The sequence below is a fragment of the Morone saxatilis genome, unplaced genomic scaffold (assembly GCF_004916995.1).
Source record: "Morone saxatilis isolate NCDOM2014 unplaced genomic scaffold, NCSU_SB_2.0 Contig7, whole genome shotgun sequence".
Lineage (NCBI taxonomy): Eukaryota > Metazoa > Chordata > Actinopteri > Moronidae > Morone > Morone saxatilis.
The window spans coordinates 21,117,081-21,137,285 of NW_023340246.1; the positions used below are offsets into that span (position 1 = coordinate 21,117,081).

The following is a 20,205-nucleotide window of genomic DNA, read 5'->3' on the forward strand; positions in this document are numbered from 1 at the left end:
CCGGGAATTGAACCCGGGACCTCTCGCACCAAAGCAAGAATCATACCCCTAGACAAGGTGATTCCTAAGTTAAGCACACATCCTACAGTAAATGATGTACTTCAGTATAACCAGATTATACATGTTTTACCTGTAGCTCAGTCAGCCTGATTATCTCTGCCTAAAGTTGGAGAAAAATGTCTATGTAATGTAATATTTTTCTATGCTTTTATCTTGGTCAGCTAAGATTTTATATGACTGAAATGAACTTTCATGTTAACTAGCATCACTGTGGTGACGCTTAACATGGATTTACTATCTGAAATAAAGCAGATTGGATTTACAGCCCCAGGGGTAATATTAAGAGGCTTATTTTGGAAAGTAAGACCACAAATATCTGCAAGGTTAATGTCTACTTCCATCTCAGCTTAATGAGTCAGTACAAATTCATCAAGAAATTAAGCGTAACATCAAACGAATTTGAACATAAATCCCCTAAATTCTTCAAATTATTTCAGAGTGCCTCATAAAAAAACGACATTAAATCACTGCTTAAAGTGAGAAAGTGCATTTTATTTGGATGGATGCCCTGTAACGAGCAGGCAGGTAATTAGTTTAGTCAGGATAGTGTTCAGAGTAGTGGAACAGTCTCTCAGCTTTCTTATGAAAACCACCATCACAGTGTAATTGGCTGTAGTAAATTAGCCTGATAATCAACCGCATTCATCCTGGACTAATGGTCTGAATGTAATAAATTCACAATATCAAAGATTTGCATGAGTAAGAGGAAACATATGCACAATCACATGCACATTGCACACACTGTCTTACAGGTTTGCTGGTGTGCTAATATATTAGACCAATGCAACTTTATTTGTAATTCAGAGTGCAACAGACAAAAGATTTCCAGTTTAAAAATTGAAAAAGAAAACTCATGCAAAAACAATAAAAATGAAGGCTATTTACAAGCTAATAGATACATTATTTTACCATTACTGAAATGGGGGCGAGAGAGAGAGAGAGGGGATGACACACAGCAAAGGGCCACAGATCGGATTTAAATCCATGGCCACAAGGACTTAGCCTTGGTACATGGGGCTCCAGCTCTACCAGGTGAGTTATAAGGTGCCCAAGAGCATGATCTTTCCTAATATCAACTGGAAGGTTATTCCAGGTCTGTGTTGCATGATAACAGATTATAGCAATATTTTTCAATTATAGTAAACAGATGAAGAAGAACCGATTTGATGTGAAATTTAAATCTGAGCCCAAGATCACGCAGAGATTTCTGGCTGACTCTTAGTGAAGACAGACATTAAGTTCGAGTTAAGGTAAGAGCCAATATTTAGTCTTTCATCACCAGAGGATGAATCCTAATGACTTTGGTGATCTCATGAATTTTCCTCTGGTGCCACTGGCAGGCCAAAGTTTTCACTTATCCAATTAAATATCTCAATATATACTTGATGGATTCGTGCAAAATCTGGTTCAGACATTCATGCTTAGACATGTGGACAGGTAGAGCTGGGGATTGAACCATCAACCCTGCAATTAGTGGACCAACTTCTCTACATGCTCTGGCTCAGAATGATACACATTATACCCACTTAACATTAGCATGTTAGCACAGTCAAATGAGCACGTTAGTATACTGACGTTAGCAGTTAGCTCAAAGCAAGTTCCTCTGCTCACGGAGCTGTATGGACTCTTAGTCTTATTATGATTTTCCTCCTGGTTTTGATAGACTCAGACAGTTGTGCCTTATCATGGATTAAACACTGCGCTAGGTGCTTATTAAATTTGACAATACTATAAAAAATACATCTTTTGGCCCAAAAATGGTCACGTATTCACTACCTCATTACTGACTTAAAATATTGCCCATCAACAGTTGCAGTCCAGTAAGCATCAGTATCGGCACAGGCCTTTAAAACCTCATAATGTCTGAACACACCTGTACTGCATCGTGTCTGTCTGTACCTGTCTGAGTGACACCCCCTGCCTCCCTCCAGCTGGTGTCAATGGCTTTCTGCCTCTGGACAGAGATTAGGTCCCACTGAGATCACTGGCAGTTCAATGGTCTGAACCTTATCTTTGTCGCTCTCCTTCCACCCATTTCCTCTCTTTATATTTGCATTGCCTCCTGCTACTCCAAAGGAAATCTTTGGAGATCAGGCCTGACTTTGTGTCACGGATATATCTAGATGTCTGTAAGTTACAGTGAAAAGTAGAAGCTCACATAGCTATCTGCAAAACTATCATAAACTTTGGACAGCCACTTTACTTGTCATTAACAACAACGTTGCTCTGTGTCTGCTGGATGTGTAACCAGGCAACTCTCATAAAACCTATGAAAATAATAAACTAAAGGATATTTTCAGGTCAAAACAAGATCATCAATTCCACTCTAAATCTGCTGTCCTGACCTTCTGTTCAATCAGGTTTCAACATTAGGTCCTACTTGACCTTTGAACTCTTCACTTTTATGCTCCTGGTATAATTTAAATGCATACCCAAGGAGTCAGGATCAATGTTGAAGATTAACTTATCAATATAAAATTCACGGTGTGGGGGTGATTGATGGAGGGGAGATATAGTCGACATATTAACAGTGATAGTCCATAGGTCACTCCTTTTATAATATTGATGTGTGGGTTGTAAATGCTTAGCAAGCAGAACTTCACTTATAGCAACCAGATTCATTTGATCAACCATTCATACTAACTGTATGCCCCACACACACACCCTGTGTGATTAATTGGCTGGTAAATAATTTAAACTTGTACAATTCTGAATCATTAAAGGGGCCACGGCCTGACAGAATCCCAAAGTGTCTCCAAATCAGTCAGCTTATAATAAAGTTATGCCTCTTTTCTTTGGAAATGCTTTCCACTGTGAACTTAATTATATGCTGTGTATACTGCAGTAGTTGAATGTAGTGCATTTACTTAAAGTTCCAGTGTGTAACATTTAGGAGGATCTGTTGGCAGAAATGGAATGTAAAATTCATAGGTATGTTTTCATTAGTGTATAATCACCTGAATATAGGAGTCGTGTTTTTGTTACCTTAGAATGAGACATTTTATTTAGAAAATTCTCCTACTTTCTAAGCAAAATAAACAATTGAAAAACCGACTTGGTGGTTCTCACAGGATGCATGCACTATAAACATATGATACTATAACATAAAATATGATGCATTGCTGTAGATTAAACTTTACCCAACTCCTGAATGAATGACTCCACATGTAATCAAGTATACTTTTTAACCAAGTACAAGCAACCCATTTTTGTCCTTTATTTAAGAGGACTGGTGGGAAACTCGTCCCTACGCTGTGATTCCAAATTATTTTACCGGCCACCTAGTATGGTTACTTTATTTGTTCCCATATTTCATCAATAAACAACTCAGACAATAGACAAACAAGACGAAGAAGCTGAAGCTCACAGTGCAAAGGGTGTCTGCTGTTTCAGCCTACAAGACCATTTAACAATTTGATGCTGGGAGCTTCTGATCTTTTGGCAAAAGTTTCCAAACCGTGAGACCAAAGAAAAAGATAAAATGTATTAATAAAAGCATGTTAAAACAAGGCCATCGTGGTTTTGTCTGTGTGGAAATAGGATAGTTTCCTCAAAGAGAAACAAACGCTGGCGCCCTTCATTGCACACCGCTTCACAATTTTCTTCCAAGTTTAATATTTAATCAAAAATTGCTGCACACATTCCACTGTCTGACCCTTGATGGATGTGACTCCATGTGTGCTGGCATGTTTTCCAAAATCAATTATCATGTCTTTGGTTTTGTCAGTGTCACCTGGCGGGTGACCCCAAATTATTTTTCCGCCAAACCCCAAATTTCTGTTCCATCTGGCGCTTGGCGGGTGCTAATTTTGGACCCTGCTTGCAGGCATATTGATAAAATGAGTTAAAGAGCAGATATTTTATGAAAAGGTGATTTATAAGATCGGACTTAGAAAAAGAGTGGGAGCAAACACAGGAAAGAGAAAGAGAGAGAAAGTAAAAGCTTGCTGATGGAGTGTATCCACTCAGCATTACAGAGTACACACACTCATAACCAACAGCAAATTACTCTGCTGCTGCGCTCTGTCGAGGCAAACCACAAACTTTCTGTGTGTAGTTATTATAGTGGGAACAAACACAGCGAGCGCTTGGAAGGAAACACACTGAAGAGCATCTGTCTGGGCTGCACGACAATATAGCACATGACTAATTATAGGACCATAGACACTGCTGGATACCAACACGCACACACCTCTGGGACACGTTTTATTGTCACCAGTGGAAACATTGTTCTTGTATTTCAAGGGGGAAACATTTACATACAAACAAACTGAAGCAATTAGACCACAAAGCATCAGGATTAAAGAGAGAGAGAGAGGTTGAGTGAATGAGTGTGAGAGGGTGGAGCTCGATTGTTTAAATTGGTGTGAAAATGAGTAGAATTAAAAAAACGAGACAATTCTAGCCTCTGTCTGAGATATTACGTAACAGCTGTGAGTTTAACAAGGACAAAAACATTATTGGTGATACTGCAGATGAGAACAATCCCAACATAGTCACACTCCTGTTTGAGTCTAATAGCTGACAATCAAAACTCGTGTCGCTTCAATCTCCCAATCGAGAGTCTATTTAAACCTGAAATAGCACTGCATTAGCATTACATTACCACAGGAAATAACATTATCTAATAAACTGCACAATACTTCTATATCATTCTGAGAAAGGCCTCTTTATAGCTGTTTGAATTATTTACATTGTATGCTACTGAGATAGCGTTCATGGAAGGGATAATGCCCCACGAGGTGAAGTGATTGATTGATGATGATGATTTTGTCCGTGTCGTATTTTGTTTTGTTTTGTTTTCATTGTCTTTTATTTTGCAATCTTATTATATATATTGTATTTATATTTATCTGTATGTTCTAATTTTTGTTATGTCTAATTGTTTAATGTTGGTGGTAATTTGTTAATGTGTCCTTATACTTGTGCAATGTAATGCAATGTTTGTACATGTGAAACTTTATCAATAATAAACACGATGTTGCCAATGATACTAATTAAAGCTCCTCTTAGTGCAGCAGAGCCCTTCCAGTGAGCCATCATGCACTATGGCAGCAGCCTGTTTGACCCGAATGGAACTGAACCATAATTACATCATTGGCCACTTCCGTGTTTACTCTAATATTTTCACTCTCAATAGCTTCCCACACACTGCAGTGGACACTAATTCTTTGTTTTTTTAACATTAAATGAATATTAGGAGATGGAGGGGCGCGTAATGTGCGGGCATTGCACCCCCAGTGGTGCTGCTTGGCAACAGGCTACAACCAGATGGTGGCACACCACCCAAAAATGAAATGCTGCTACTATAAATGTCAAAAGTTTCACCGTGAGAACACCGTGAGAACAGTAAGGGAGCCAATAAAGACACAGGTGTTTCTCATTTTGAACAGTCCAACCTCTTCTCAGACTGATTTGGGGGGGGAAAAAAGAGAAAGTGTGAATTTTTACATCCGAACAGGTGTGAAGACAGTCAAACACACACACACACACACACACACACTCACTCCTGTGGAGATGTTAAATTAGCTAAAATAATTGAAAACACCTGTGAGGGTAATCAGGGCCTTTGAAATCCGCCTGACTATACCAGTGAAGAGCCTGTATTTTCTATACAGTATGCTGCCACGTTTTTAAATTTAACAAAACTCACAACTGTGGGACTTTCTGATGGAGATTCAAGAAAAAAGTTTGAGGAGGCCTCTCAGTTTCTTCTCTCAGAGGTTTCTTGTACTTTACTGGAAGGCTAAAGAACATAAAATCAACTCGAAACTACACTACAAATTACATTACTTACAATTAAAGTCCTATAAATTCTGTCCACAGGGTCTCGATTCAACATCAGATACATATAAGAGAATAAAGTGGACAGCGGAGTTATTACATAATGTGTTGTTACAGGGTTGACAACTGTAATGGTCTTTGGACTGGACTCTCACATCATCTTATTCAAAATGTAATCCATAAAAAAGTGCAACTCCCACAGTTTGTAAGAGCCACCATGATATGTAATCATTTATTAGATAGATTCACACTGGGTTCAGGCTGTTTATAACATAATGAGGCAGATTGTGACACAATGTCACGTTACAAGCCTTAATGATGAACTAAGAGAGCTCTATTTGTCAAGTTCTCACACTAGGAAACAATAAACTACAAATAAATGTTAATTCCACATTACAATGAGAGCGAGTGGGTTTAAAGTTACAGGTCATTTAACCTCTTACTGTGCCGTTTAGTCACACATTTAATCACTGAACACTTTCTCTTCCTATATTTACAATGAAGGCACAAACATATAAAGCACACTTACATATTCATTAACAAATATTACCTGTACAGCCAACAACACAACTGTTATCACGGACAGATCCATGAACTCACTAATGCAGCCAATATACCAACATCTGTGTTTACCCTACTATTTTAATGTCAAAATGGCTGCTGTGAAAAAGGTCTATTAACCATGCCGAGTAGCTCGTACACATACGCTGTCCACTGGAACTGAAGTAAAACTATCAGGCTTGAACAACAACAATATTCACAGACCTTTAGAAAACCAGGACCAGGGCACTTATACGAAAACAACTGAATAAAAGACTGTGTATTTATGATTGTCTGCAGCAAACAATCAAACACGCTCAATGGACTGAGTGCTTACAACAAGGTTAATAAATGCCGGAGAGAGTCTGAGAGTCACACAGCACTACAGCAAATACAAGCACTTCATTTCCAGTGACAGTGAAGGTAAAACCGACTGATACATTTCAGCCTCACTGAGCCTTAATCAGGGTCCACTCTTGTTTTTCTCTGGGTTTTCATATAATGACAGCACGCAAGGGTCTGAACATCTGGCATCCTCAAGAGTGTTTGCTTAATTTCCTGACTCATTTATCATGAAGTGAAGCTGTGAATGGTGGATGATTCCTCCCAGAGGTTACTGCACGACTCTAAATGCACATCACAGGATCGTTTGAGCAATTTCTTTTGGCGACACTGAGGTTTTAATTCAAGATTTTGTGGATTTATCTTAACTCCTAACTGCAGACTCTGTGTGTTTTACCTCCTGATGGGTGTGGGTGAATCCTCGGGAGACATTCAGACTATTCTTACCTCAAAGCTAAAGGCTGAAGGTGATCGGGCTCATGCTGTCACACTCTCTTTTCTTCTTACCCAATTATCTGATTATTAATGTGCTGGAGGCTTTTATGTTTATTCTTCATCTCATTGGACTGGGCTTTGTTCCCAGCAATTTATCAGCACACAAACCTTCTTCAATTTAAACTCAGACTATTTCTATGACAGTCGCAGGAACATGCTAAAAGTCTGACGTTTACTTAGGAAACTGGAAAAGATTTAGCTGAGAATTAAATACTAGAACATCAATTCCTTTCAGGACATTTTCCAGGATTTTTTTCCTGGAATATGTCTTTCATGTTTTTCTGACAATACAGGACAGCACTCGCTCTGCGTTAGCTTATTTTAGCAGAAATAACAGTTCAAATCAAACTGAATTTAAATTATTTAAAAGAAAATTCATACCTATTAGCCTATACGTAAAGTGTAAGTGTTAATTGCAGGTAAAATTAACAAGTGAGGGGTTAAAGTACAATTAAAATTTTCCAGGAGAACTTATTATACATCCAGGATCTTTGGTCATTTTAAATCAATTTCCAGGTGTTTCCATGAATGGAAAACTAGTCTCTAAATTCCCAGGTTTTCCAGATATTCCAGGAGGTGTGGGAACTCTGCTAATGCTAAATGACCTACGTGTTCCTGATGGCATGTTTCCATCCTTCCTTTTCTTTTCTTAAAGTGTAGCTTTGTGGTATCTAAAGCTAAAGGGTCATGCTTGGATTTCTGGTGTAGACGGCCAACAAACCAGCCAGACTACTTTTGAGTTTTTATAAAGTCGAGATAAATGTTTTCACTGCAAAGCAACAAAGAATCTTTTGATACATAATGGATGCAAAAAGCCAGCAGCTGTTACCTTGGTCTGTCCTTCAATGACAGTGAGAGGCACGCTGGTGGAGGGCCACTTGTTCCTAGGAGGTAAAGGCTTGTCGCAGTTCCATAAAACCACAATCTGTACAGGGAAAAGCACATGGAGTCAGGTTAATATTAACCATCAACTTCATTATACATTCATTTAAAAAATCTGTGTTTCTACTGTTGGATGTTTGAAATTTATAATTATTATATTAATTATTATATAAGTATTTTAATGTGGAAAAACATATCAGACACATTATTGTTCCAAGGAGACTATTTGTATTTAACTCTTAATTGGTTGTTTATCTCTCATATAAAGCTCATTGTTATATAAGGAGCCGCTCTACTCATACAACCTTTTTGAGCCGTTCTGCCTCATGCCTTCACCTTGCTTCAAGTTCTCTTTTGTGATCATTTTATAATGGATTGCACAGATAAAAGCATGTTAGTTCAATTAAAAATACATAATGTTAGCAGTATGGCAGAGTATAAAGGCCAAAACTTTTATACTATAAAAGATAAAGTTGAAATGTTTAGCCAAAAAAAAAGTCCTTATGTTATGAAAAAGTCGCAATATGTAATAATGAATATTACTAGGCACACCTCATATTCAGAGAATAATAATATCATTAACAGGAAGAAAATATGACTGTTTTTGGATTGGGTAAATTATTTATGCATGTTTTGAAAAAGTTTTGAAAGTTTTTGACTTTCTAGACATGCTGTTACTGTTTGGTGCTGTCGTTGAAAGACGAAGAAGCAAACAGGAGAAGAAGCAGGGGAAGAACTTAAGCATGAGACATGTTACAGGTGATGAAAGACTCCTCTTCACTTTATCGTGTATACTTTGCTTTGTGTTGGGCTATATTCCCTTCGTTGCAGCTGCGCCAGATCACAGAGATGTAGACACGCTTCCCACCTGTGCACAGAACTTGGACTTGGCTACAGCGATGATGAGCTTGACCACAGGGGAGATCTGGGACTGCAGAGGAGTAACTGTATGGATCACAGCTGTGAACTGCTGCGAGGGGCTCTTACCTGGACACACACACACACACACACACACAGTTCAGAAACAGTTGTCATGGGTAAACTCTATTTAGGTTTTTTAAATACAGATTTGTGCAGATGTAGCTCTCCATAAAGCTCCATAATGGTTAAGTGGACACAGGCTGCTCTGTGCTGCACCCGTCATCAATCTCTGTGACAGGATACATACCCCCAGTCCCCATGACTGAGCATGAGTAAACATGTCTAATCCAAGAGTGAGCAGTTTGCTCTCAGTGTCTCTTTTAGTGAATCATGCTGATTTGTTCCTATAAAGGAGTAATTGTATTTTTTTTACAACCTCACAATAAAACAGCTCTTGTTAGTTTGGTTTTATTGAAGCAAAGAAATGAACCAAACAGGACAAAAAGAGAAATTATGAAGCGGAACCAAACTTTAAATTACTACCTTCGATAAATGATCCCCAGCATACGCTACAATGAGTAAATGGGGTTGAAGAAATTGATTCCCCCTGTGGCAGCCTGTGCCAAAGAAATCTATCAATATTATAAAGCATTGGCGTCTACGGTTGGATTTTATTTTCCGAATACGTTTTCTGTTCCATAATGAATGAATCCATTCGTGTTCTTCTATCTTTAATAAGAGAATGCAAAACCTAAACCAATGTTATGTGACATTAACACCGCTCAGTGTGTTTTTATGCACACTAACAGTTTTATTATAATCAGATTAAGGTGACACTGACACTGTTGTGATTCTGTAAACAGTGTTATGTTCATAATCAGTGTAAAAGGAATGTGATTAGTGTGCAATCACTGAATTTAGATGACAGAGGAGCTCACAAAAAGCAGCACAGAAGCTGCATCTTTGTGTCATACAAAAAGTAAAGTAAATGTTGATGAGTGCACGAGACAAAGGTTGTGATATTGTGACTACAACTGTCACTGAATCTGCACAAACTGAGAGCTTACAATCTAAAAAAACAAACAAAAACAGCATAGTTACATTTATTAAATAAATACATTAAAGTTTCAACTAGAGACACATTTTATTGGCAGGTATAGTGAATAAAAATCCTGTACAATCCAGATACAAAATGTAATGTAAGTGCACCTAAAGGGAGGATTTTTTAACTACTTATAACTTTTCATGTCATAACTTCCTACTTTTCCTCCACAGAAACAGCTAGTAGCAAAGCACATGTGCATATTTATCTGATACATCTTCTAAAGAGAGCTCCCATAGGTATATATCACATAGACACTGTTATTCCTCTGTTTTGTGATCAATGAAGCCTCATTCTTCATAGTAAAGTTATGTTCTTCCTGGTCCTGTGCAGCTTTAAACCCAGTTGAAGGAGGATTGTGGAGATATTGGGCAACAGCTGCAAACATGTGTGAGAGAGTGTGTGAGCCAAAGCAGGATGCACCGTGGAAAGCTAACACAGCTTACAGTAGCATCAGGTGGTACTTTAACACTTCAAACAAACCTATACTTTTAAAAAGTTTGCCTGTATGTGCAAAATTGAAGACACAGAACAGTTAAAGTGGGGCAGATATGGGAACACACACAGACACACAGGTAGTATTCACAACCAATGCGGACGGCCAGGATCGCAGGCACATGGCATGCCAAGTGTTGGGTGGGTGTGGGAATATGGGAATACACATCCTCATGGATAAGTGGAGCCAGAGTGCTCTTTAGTGTTGCTCTATCCATCTCTCTGACACCGGGCCCCCTGACCAGCCATCTCAGGTGGGCTTAGCGGTATTTATGGAAGCACAAGGTCTGCCCTTGCGGGGGTCACAGAGAGAGGCTCAGCCCTTCTGTTTCATCTGCGCTTTCCTGGAAAGAGCCCCGCCACCTTGATTCTTATCAAATTACATAAATTTTTTTGTATCACTGCAAACAGAACGATGTGTTCTGCCAGTTGGAACAAAGTGGTTTCAAGATGATACATAAATAATGAATGATAAAATGACTGATGCTAGAACTTGTCGTCTAAAAAAAGACTGCATTGTGGGATTTGGCATTTTTTAGAGCTTTACCCATTAATAAGAAGTATTTTGTGTAATTTCGACTACTACCAGGGGCGGATCTAGAGAAATGGTGGCCAGAAGGTGGCATGGACAGTTTAAGGCCATAAATATAAGTTGATTTAATTGCAAACAATCAATATTTGCTTGGAAAAGCCCCATATGTAGAGTTTGGATTCTCTGCCTGAACCCGATTGGACCCGACACAACCTGCTGGGTTTAGGCCGAGTTCAGGTACAAAACTATGGCACAATACTGCAGATTCTGACCGATGTAAAATCATATTCACTATTTTATAAGCACAATGAAGTTTTGTGCTTATAAAATAGTTTGTAATAAATCTTATTTCATTTATGTTCATTTATTTATTTAAACATGTTATTTTTCAGAATTATTCTAAATTAACGTGTTAAATTTGTCAGCATTTGACACCAAACTGAAGTTTTTTACCCTTCTAGGTCTGCCTGTCTTCAGGTTCTAAGTAAAAGGAAACTGGGTCTTTAGACTCTTGAACATGTTTTGTCTCCCGTTTGCAAAGCTCCTTCAGTCCAGATTGAGTGGATTGACATTTGATCTGTATTTAACCTCTGAGGGGTCTTTCACACCTTGAGAGCGGACGAGGTCACATGGGGGTCATTAGTCCACCCGGCTGTCATGTGAGAGCTGTTAAGAGTCACATGAATCAATGTGTGAATGGATCTTAAACTGCCTGTGAAGGGCTATCAAGACGGCATCGAAAGAGCGGTTTCTTTTCAGTGAAAGCTGGCGAGTGGAAAGCTTTCCTGTATTTTTGTGAGTGTCAATATGTTATTACCCTTCACTCTATTGCCTCTAATGGTGTCATTAAACCAGAATCAGAATATTAGGGGGGGGAAAGGGCTTTTATGGTGAAATACTGCCAACTGTGACTGCACAGGTGACCTCAATATGTATGTGGCAGGTGTATATTCCATCTGGCAGATGCTTACATTTCCTCATGCATTTCAACACATCTGGAGACATTTTGGGGTTCAATTTGTTGCTCAAGGATACGGAGGAGCCGCTGATCGAACCTCTACAATTAATGGATGAAGCTGCTTTTACCATACGTGCCCAATCAATATATTAATAATACAATAATAAAAGTGTGCGAGATATAAACAGTGTGCGTGTTTTTTTGTAACAGACAGCACACTAATTATTAATATATTAGTTTGCTTTGCTCAGAAAGCACAACAAAAATGCACAAACATTTTCAGGTCTGGCCTTGGACATGTCATATTCTAACCGACGGCTGTAGTGAATGTAAAACCTTCAACATGCAGTCGAAATGCATTTCATTATGTGCATCGGTGATTTGAAATAGACATAAACGGAGGAGGATAGTGAAAAGAAATATTTTAAATGTTTCAGCATCATGAATGTAAAAAGAGGTAAATAGTGTTTCTGGACCTTGGCCAGAGACACAGAAAGGAGGTTTTAATCTCTGACCCATGAAGTTTCAAGGCTCTTAACTTCATAGTTCAAGACTAATGGTGACTTTGGGTCGTTCAAAACTGTCTAAGACTAATAAATAAATTAGCAATCCTTGCAAGGTGGTAAACACAGTTTTATTATAACTAAATAAACAGTGTACACTCTAAAAGTCACTGCGACCAACGTCAAACTCATTAAATCAGTTCAAAATGTGGTGACCCTTTTAAAATAAGTGAGGTTTCTGATTCAAACTATTACAAAGTTCAAAGACTTCCTGCTATGGGGGCAAAAAAAGTGAGCTATTTTACAACTTTAGCAACAATTACGCCTTCCAAAGGTACTGGCACAATTGCCCTCAACGAGCCGAACATTGTGATCTGTGCAGCACACAAATTTTAAATCTGAAAAGAAGAAAGACACGAAAAAAAAACAAATTATTTACATTAAATCAGGTTTCAATGTTTCAACTGGAGACACGTTTTATTGGCGGGTATAGTGCATCTCGACTGCCCCCTCCTGCATGCATCACAGCTTTCTGCACACTGGTGCTCTTTTCACTCCTGCACCTCAAACAGCCGGAGTCCACCACTGGTGCATCTCATCCTGTACAGTCCACGCACAAAATGTCATATAAATGCGGGGCTTTATCTATCATTACTTAACAGTAAAGTATAAATATTTGGCTCCAGTCGATCATATAAGAAACGCTTGCATTGCAACTCTTATCTTGTTCCTACACAGAAAGAACTAGAGGCACATATTTAAATTATACATTTCTAATGTCTGGAATGGAAAGGTAACACACTCACACAGCTTAAAGTAGCTCCACAGCCGATGTAACGGCACAACTAAAGTAAAGATGTTAGATCAGGATATTCGTACAGCTCCTGAGGCCACTACGCCTGAGCCGTAGGTCAAACTTTTTCAAACTACCGGGCCGAAGTTGCAACTGCTTCGCCATCAAAAGTTACGGGGAGGTAGCAGAGTGAGACCGACGTACAGACATGGCATTGACGGCAAGTTATTCCCCGAGCAGCGGGAGATGGCAGCAGCTAAAATAGTGATTTACTGCGGTGGCATAAAGTAAACTGCCCCGACTTCTCTTCTATCCCTCGATCCCTCCCTTCCTTCCTCCTTCTAACCCTTGTGTCCACAATTCCTTGGAGAAAGACAAACATCGATCTGAGTTACAGCCTCAGTTTGTGGAGAATCACTGCAGTCTGCATGCATATCTATACACACCCACATATACCCTGTTCCTCGCCTGCAGCTGCAACATATATATTTTTACATATATTATTGTGCATTTTTCTTATTTTAATTACAGTTCAGTTAAGAAGTGCATTCTCTATCATGAGGTGCTGCCTTTACTGTATGTTTTGCTGTTTTAAACAACCAGCATCCAGCCCCTGGTCTCTGATAAGTCCTGTCAGTGCAACTAACATCCAGCAACAGCTTCCAGGCAAGCTCTAACTGGCAGAAGGGACAGCTCACTTGGAATAAATTGAAAAAAACTCTGGAACTTCGACAAAAAACCTGATTGACAGGTGAGCTCTGGCAAGAGCAGTGTAGGAGCACCACTGCAATCTCTTAGTACTGAAGACGAGGTGAAAATAAGGGAATGTAGTAGACTAGATTTTTCCCATTTGGCTGTAAACTTCTCAGTCACAAAATGATTATAAACCACAAAACTAATTGTAATGGAAGGAGAGAAGAGTGACAGTTAACGGAGGGGAGTGTCACGCTGGATGGCAGTGAAGTCGACTAAAACACTTCTGAACCAGCTGAACCGGGCTCAGCAGCCAGTGAACACAACCTTGGAGACAAATGGAGGACAGTTTCAAGATGGATGATGAAAAGAAGCTAACTTCCACCAACAGTAACGTTACATGACATTAGCTGAGTTAGCCCTGTTTCTGTTTGCAATGTATCCCTGGATATACAGATATTCACTTGACTACTTTCTTACAAACTTTAAAATATGAAATCATGGGCTTTTAATTATATGTATGTAGTATGTTATTAAGATTTCTAAGCAAATTTCTTGACATTTATTTGCGATGGAAGAGATAATGATATCATCTGGAAGTGCAAGTCATAACTGGATCTAATAATATGTATATAATGTCTGCATGTTTAAATTTAACTGAGCTACGACTCAGAGGAGTGCGACTTTTGTGGCAATCGGGCACCACAGGTTTTAATGTACCCTAATTGCCTCTGTGAGCTGTGTGTCACTGCCACTGGTGCAGCTCCAACTGTTGACCCTGTTGATAAATGGGCCAAAGCACTAGAGTCAAACTGCTCTCACTAAAGGAAATGAGAAGTGATGTACAGTAAATTCAAACCTTGGTCTAGCTTTCACATCAGCACTTACCCAGTATGGCATAGTAAAAAGGGAACTGGGCAGGGTCAGTTGAGTACTGGGGGAGTGCATAGAGACCACCAGGTAGGGAGTTCCACAACAAACGGTTTCTGGACACATGGGAGTCCACTCGGTCCTGGATGATCTGGACGGAAGAGACAGAGGAAGCGAAAGGGAGATGTGGAGAGGAAAGCATGTGAGGAGACAGGGAAGGAAGAAAGATTTAATGTAAAAAAATTATATGAATTCAAAAGAATAAAAGAGCAAAATACAAAAAAGGAGGCAAAAGGGGAGAAAACAGAATGACATGCAAGTGAGAAAGAGGAGAGAGAAGGTATGAGGTGGAGGAGTGAAGATATAAAAGGTGTGACAAGAGGAAAATAAAGACAAAGATGTGATTAGTTAAATAATTTCCTTTTCTTCCTATTTCATACACTCAGCTTCCCAAGTTTAACTGAGTGGGCTTACAGATGTCCGTCACAGAGTATCAATACATACACATAGGCTACTCAGTATAGTATAACAGCACTGCTATCTCCTGCTTCTTAAAGGTCCAGTGTGTAACATTTAGGAGGATCTACTGACAGAAAATGGAATATATTTGTGTATAATTCCCTGTAAATAAGAATCGTACAACTGTTTTTATTACTTTAGAATGAGCCGGTAATATCTACCGCAGGTTGACTTCCACAGAGTCTGCATTCATGTTGAATTGCCACAGTTATTTGTGCATTTTGTGGCCACCATAGTTTCTACTTTGAGCTTGGAAGGGGAGGGTGAAGCAAGGGAGTTACAATTCACCGCTAGATGTCACTAAATCCAGCACACTGGTCCTTTAAGTTAAAGTTAACATTTTAAAAACCATTGTGTTTATTTAAAGTCGTATTTAAAGCCAATTAAGGAAGAAACCGAGCTGGAAATGAATTCAGTCACTGTTATATTTCTATTTTTAACCAATATGTCGGATCCAGAAACAATAAATTAGCTTTAGAAGCATGAGGACACATCATACGGCTGATTCAAGCCCTCCAGACAGGCACTAATACCTGGAAATAAAAACAGCCAGCTGTTTGGCAGCAGCTGGAGCTTTGGGAACTCTCTCAAAGACGAATGACTCCACAGACCTGAGATACTTGAACTCCTTCATTTGGGGCATCAACTTGCTCCCAACATGAGGAGTCCATTAGTTATTTAGCTAATACAGACCATCTGGCTTGTTAGCAAAGGTCAGGTTAGTTGGTTGACTGTAGTCTTCAGGGGCCCTCAGAGGAAGACCCATGACACAACTTCAACCTGCCGCTGGGCCTGAACGCACACACGTCTAAAGTTCAGCAACAAGGAAGTCATCAGTTTCCTGTAATTGTACTCAGGTATTACTGTTCATTTTAAATCAATAGCGTTAATTAATAAGTTATAAAAGCTTTAAAGTATGATGTTTCTTTGAGGACTCTGTTCACATCAGTGGTGGAAGTATTAAAGTCCTTTATTTAAAGGTTATATGTGAGATCAAAAACATTAATATCTATGTCTATCTCTGTAGGGATCCTTTCAATAATGTTGTCAGACACTGAGAGTAACAATCTGAGTCTGTCAGTGGCAAGAAAACACAAGATACGTGAAAAACAAGAACCTTTAGTGGACAGACTTCGATGGAGCATTTGTCCCCCAAGGGATTAGCTAACATTACATAGCAATCATAACAGCCTGTTTTGCGGTTATTTTCTCATCCAACAGGGAATTAAGGATTTATTTCTACCAAACCAGAGTTGGTGATTGTTGGGAAGACTAACAAAGACGGTTTTGTTGAGTTTTATTTTGTTGTCTGTCCAGTTTCAACTGTATTTCACGATTATCGAGGTAAAATGTTTTGTCAAAGGCGTCTGGTCGGTCGTAGCGCCTGTTGCGTGTCTGAGGTGATGGTGCTCTAGAGTGACATCTAATGGCAGCTGGGTTTCATATATATAACCTCAGTCAGACCTACGTCAGGGGTCTCAAACTGCCGGTCTGGGGGCCATTTCAATCACTTCAATCTCCTCCCTCGTGGCCCACAACATGATGTTAAAAATATAATAAAATCAAACCTCAACTACCCCTTCATATACAATTAAAATAAGACAATTTTAAACTAATGGCAAAGGTCAAAGCTGCCTAAGAATGTGTGCAAAGGGTTGATAAGAATAAGTGCAGGTTTTGGAGCTTGTAAGTTAGGTGGTGAGTTAGCAGGAAAGCCATCCACTGTAGGTTTCTGAAGGACTGCATGTTGCTTCCAGAAGAGAAGAGCTTGTTCAACAACTTCCCTCTATCAGCAAGCACAGTGGCAGAGCGGATTAGCGAGTTATCAAGTGACATTTAGGATCAGTTATGCTAAAACTAATGCAAATAAAAATGAAAATATGATGTTAGTAACAGAAATATTTTCAGAAATAATGAGCTTTCTTGTAGTACTCGAACGTTGCAGTGGCCCCAAGACAGTTTGAGTTTGGGACTCCTGCTTTAAGTAGCAATAATCAGGGTTGGCGATAACAAATTACTGCTCATGTTACTGGAATTAATTCATTATGGGGTTTTTTTTTCAAGCCTGTGGTTATACTTTTACTTAAGTAGGCATTACATTATGTAACCTAATCTAATCTAATGACTTTCAAAGTCATAATTCGCCTTTCACCTGCAGTTTTGTAGCCAATACGCCAGGTACACACAAGGCTGAAGCGCCCTGAACTGCTGCCCGCTTCCTTTCCTTTCCATATTAACCAGCAGGCTGTTCATACAAAGGCGGCAGGCGATCTGCAGCTACCAGTACGCCATGCCACTTATAAGGTTCTTTAGATGCTTTGTATGTAAAATCTTAATTTGCAAAGTGACTAGTGGCTGCAGATAAATGTGGAGTGGAAGAATAAAGTAGCTTGAAACTGACGAACTCAATGTGCAAGTACTTCAAATTTATACTTGAGTAAATGCACACACACACACACACACACTCTTATGTCAGGAGTGAAAGACACAAATACAAAGTGAGAGTGACACACACAAATATACTGCATTTGTATTCCATTATTAAGGGCTGAAAGGTGGTGACTGACACTGGCAGAGGGATGATCATGTTGCTGGCTGCCTCACCAGATTCTGAATGACAAGCTTTTGTGGGAGTGAGCAAAAAAAAAAAAGAGAAAAATCTCACAACAACTAGTTCTGTTGTCCTCCTTTTCCTCCTCCTCCACTCTCATTTAATTCCCTTTCTCTCCACTTTTCACCAATTCAGGCAATAAAGTCAGGTCCCCCATCTGACAAACCCCAGCAGACTCTCTGAAGGTGTGATGGCTTTATTTACTTGGTGCTAAAGAAGTGTTTTTACGCCACAGAAGCACGCTTCATTGAGTCAGCATGAGATAAGCTATGCATGAGTGTGTGAATACTAACTACAGTGTTTGGGGGTTTTAAAGCCTCATCTCTGGCATTTTTATCTGTACACTGCTCACAATAAAGTGACTGGAATTACATTTATACCACTTTAATCTGTTTCTCTGTGGATTACAGAGACATAATGGGACATAATGTGCAATAATGGCACAATACGTACAATAACATGGACATACATATATTCGCATATTTTGTCTGCCATATGATTCATGATTACTGTGGGAATGATCATTTTCACATCACAGTTTTCATGATAATGACAATGGGATGTTTGTTAATGTCTATAGTACCTGCAGTCTCTGCAGCACTACAGAACAGTTCTTTATAACGCACATTTGCATCTGTGATTTGGATATTACACTTGGCCATATTGTGATTTTAATCATATTTTGATTAATTGTGCAGCCCTAATCCTTTTATTTATATTTTCATACTTGGACCATTTATTAAAAGTTTATCTTTGGCACTTTTGATATTTACACTCGTTCCTTCTTTGGACAGCAGTTTCTCCTTAGGATGAATAAAGTACCATTTTATATTATATATATTATTACAGTTTGACATAAAAACGGGGAAATACATTACAGCTTTTAAACGGAGCACATATCTGAAAATCCACATTTTTAATCTTTCATTTAAAATGTGTTTATGTTATTCTAATTCATTGATTGCTTGAAATGAGCACAAACTAGGAAATTTATTGTGAAGGTGTGAACCATTTGAAAATAAAAAAATGCTTTAGAAACAATACTAATTTAATTTAAATAAAATATTATATTAACATTTTTACATTTTCATAAACACAGATACAGAGAACAAAGTCTGGAAAAACACATTTTTTAGGCATTCTGTTTTTCTTTTTTCTCTCTGACTGCAGAGCTACTGATCTGTGGAGAATTGGCTTGGCACTTACAGCCAGCTCTTTATACACACACACACACACACACACACACCTCCTGACACCAACTGTCAGGCTCGCAGTATGTGGGACACTACAGTTATCAACAACGCCTCATTTCACCCATTTAGCCTGGTGGCGTGCTGGCTCAGAGTTTTTAGCACATCTGGCCAGCAGTATACGGCTGTCAGTGGGCTTCTGTCTAATTTCATACCCTGCTAGCACTGGGCATTTGGGGGTGTCACTGAGGTCTTGTTTTCACTGTGATTTTAAGAGGAAAAAATGCAGCAATTTGAGGAATGTTTATTTTATTAAGATGAACAAATACTTTCTCAAGATTCTAGACTCGTGCGATCTGCTAAGAGCTGGGTCCACATTCAGTCTGAAGCTCCGCCTCAACGCGTTCTCACATGTTGGAAATAATCGGTTTGGTTTAAATGAGGGGGTTGCGTCTGCAGTGGAGGAGGACGACTAATCCATAACGATGACTGTTTTTGTGTTAATTAATACGTGAGCTAAACTCATGTAGGCTGATATTGATTGTCAGACAGTCCGTATGAAAATAATTGGGTATTGAATAGAATCATGAAATTTCACTGGTACTGGTATCGATTACTACATTTCTGGTATCCTGACATCCCTAGTTAACATAATGTATTTTAGTGGACTTTAGAATGAATGACCCTCGTTATACATTTCTATCACTTCAATCCACCTAAATGGTTTAATGTATGAGAGCTTCAGGCAAGTGCAACCTGCCTTATCTTAATTTTATATGTCAGCTTTAATTCAACTTCATCTTTGGGTCTTGAGTCTCTTTCATCGATGTTTTGGAAACTGAGACGTCACTTCTTGTCTGGTGCAGGTGAGAGTTGGCAATTAAATACCAGGAGACATAATACAGAAAATAATCCCTTCGTCATGTAATGGCAATTTTTAAGAACCTATAAAACCCTTTGACCTGGTCATTGTAA

General features: G+C 38.9%; 1 protein-coding gene across 2 annotated transcripts in view; it reads right to left on the reverse strand.

Annotated features, from left to right (window-relative positions):
• The window catches only part of LOC118340238 (exostosin-1), a 210,137-nt gene that overhangs the window by 19,522 nt on the left and 170,410 nt on the right, over window positions 1–20,205 (reverse strand). For both annotated transcript variants that reach the window (XM_035678098.1, XM_035678097.1), the window contains 3 exons: window positions 14,929–15,061; window positions 8,972–9,090; window positions 8,051–8,146 (listed from right to left, as the gene is read on the reverse strand). In XM_035678098.1, coding sequence (XP_035533991.1) covers window positions 8,051–8,146; window positions 8,972–9,090; window positions 14,929–15,061 — 348 coding nt within the window. The remainder of the gene's footprint in view (window positions 1–8,050; window positions 8,147–8,971; window positions 9,091–14,928; window positions 15,062–20,205) is intronic.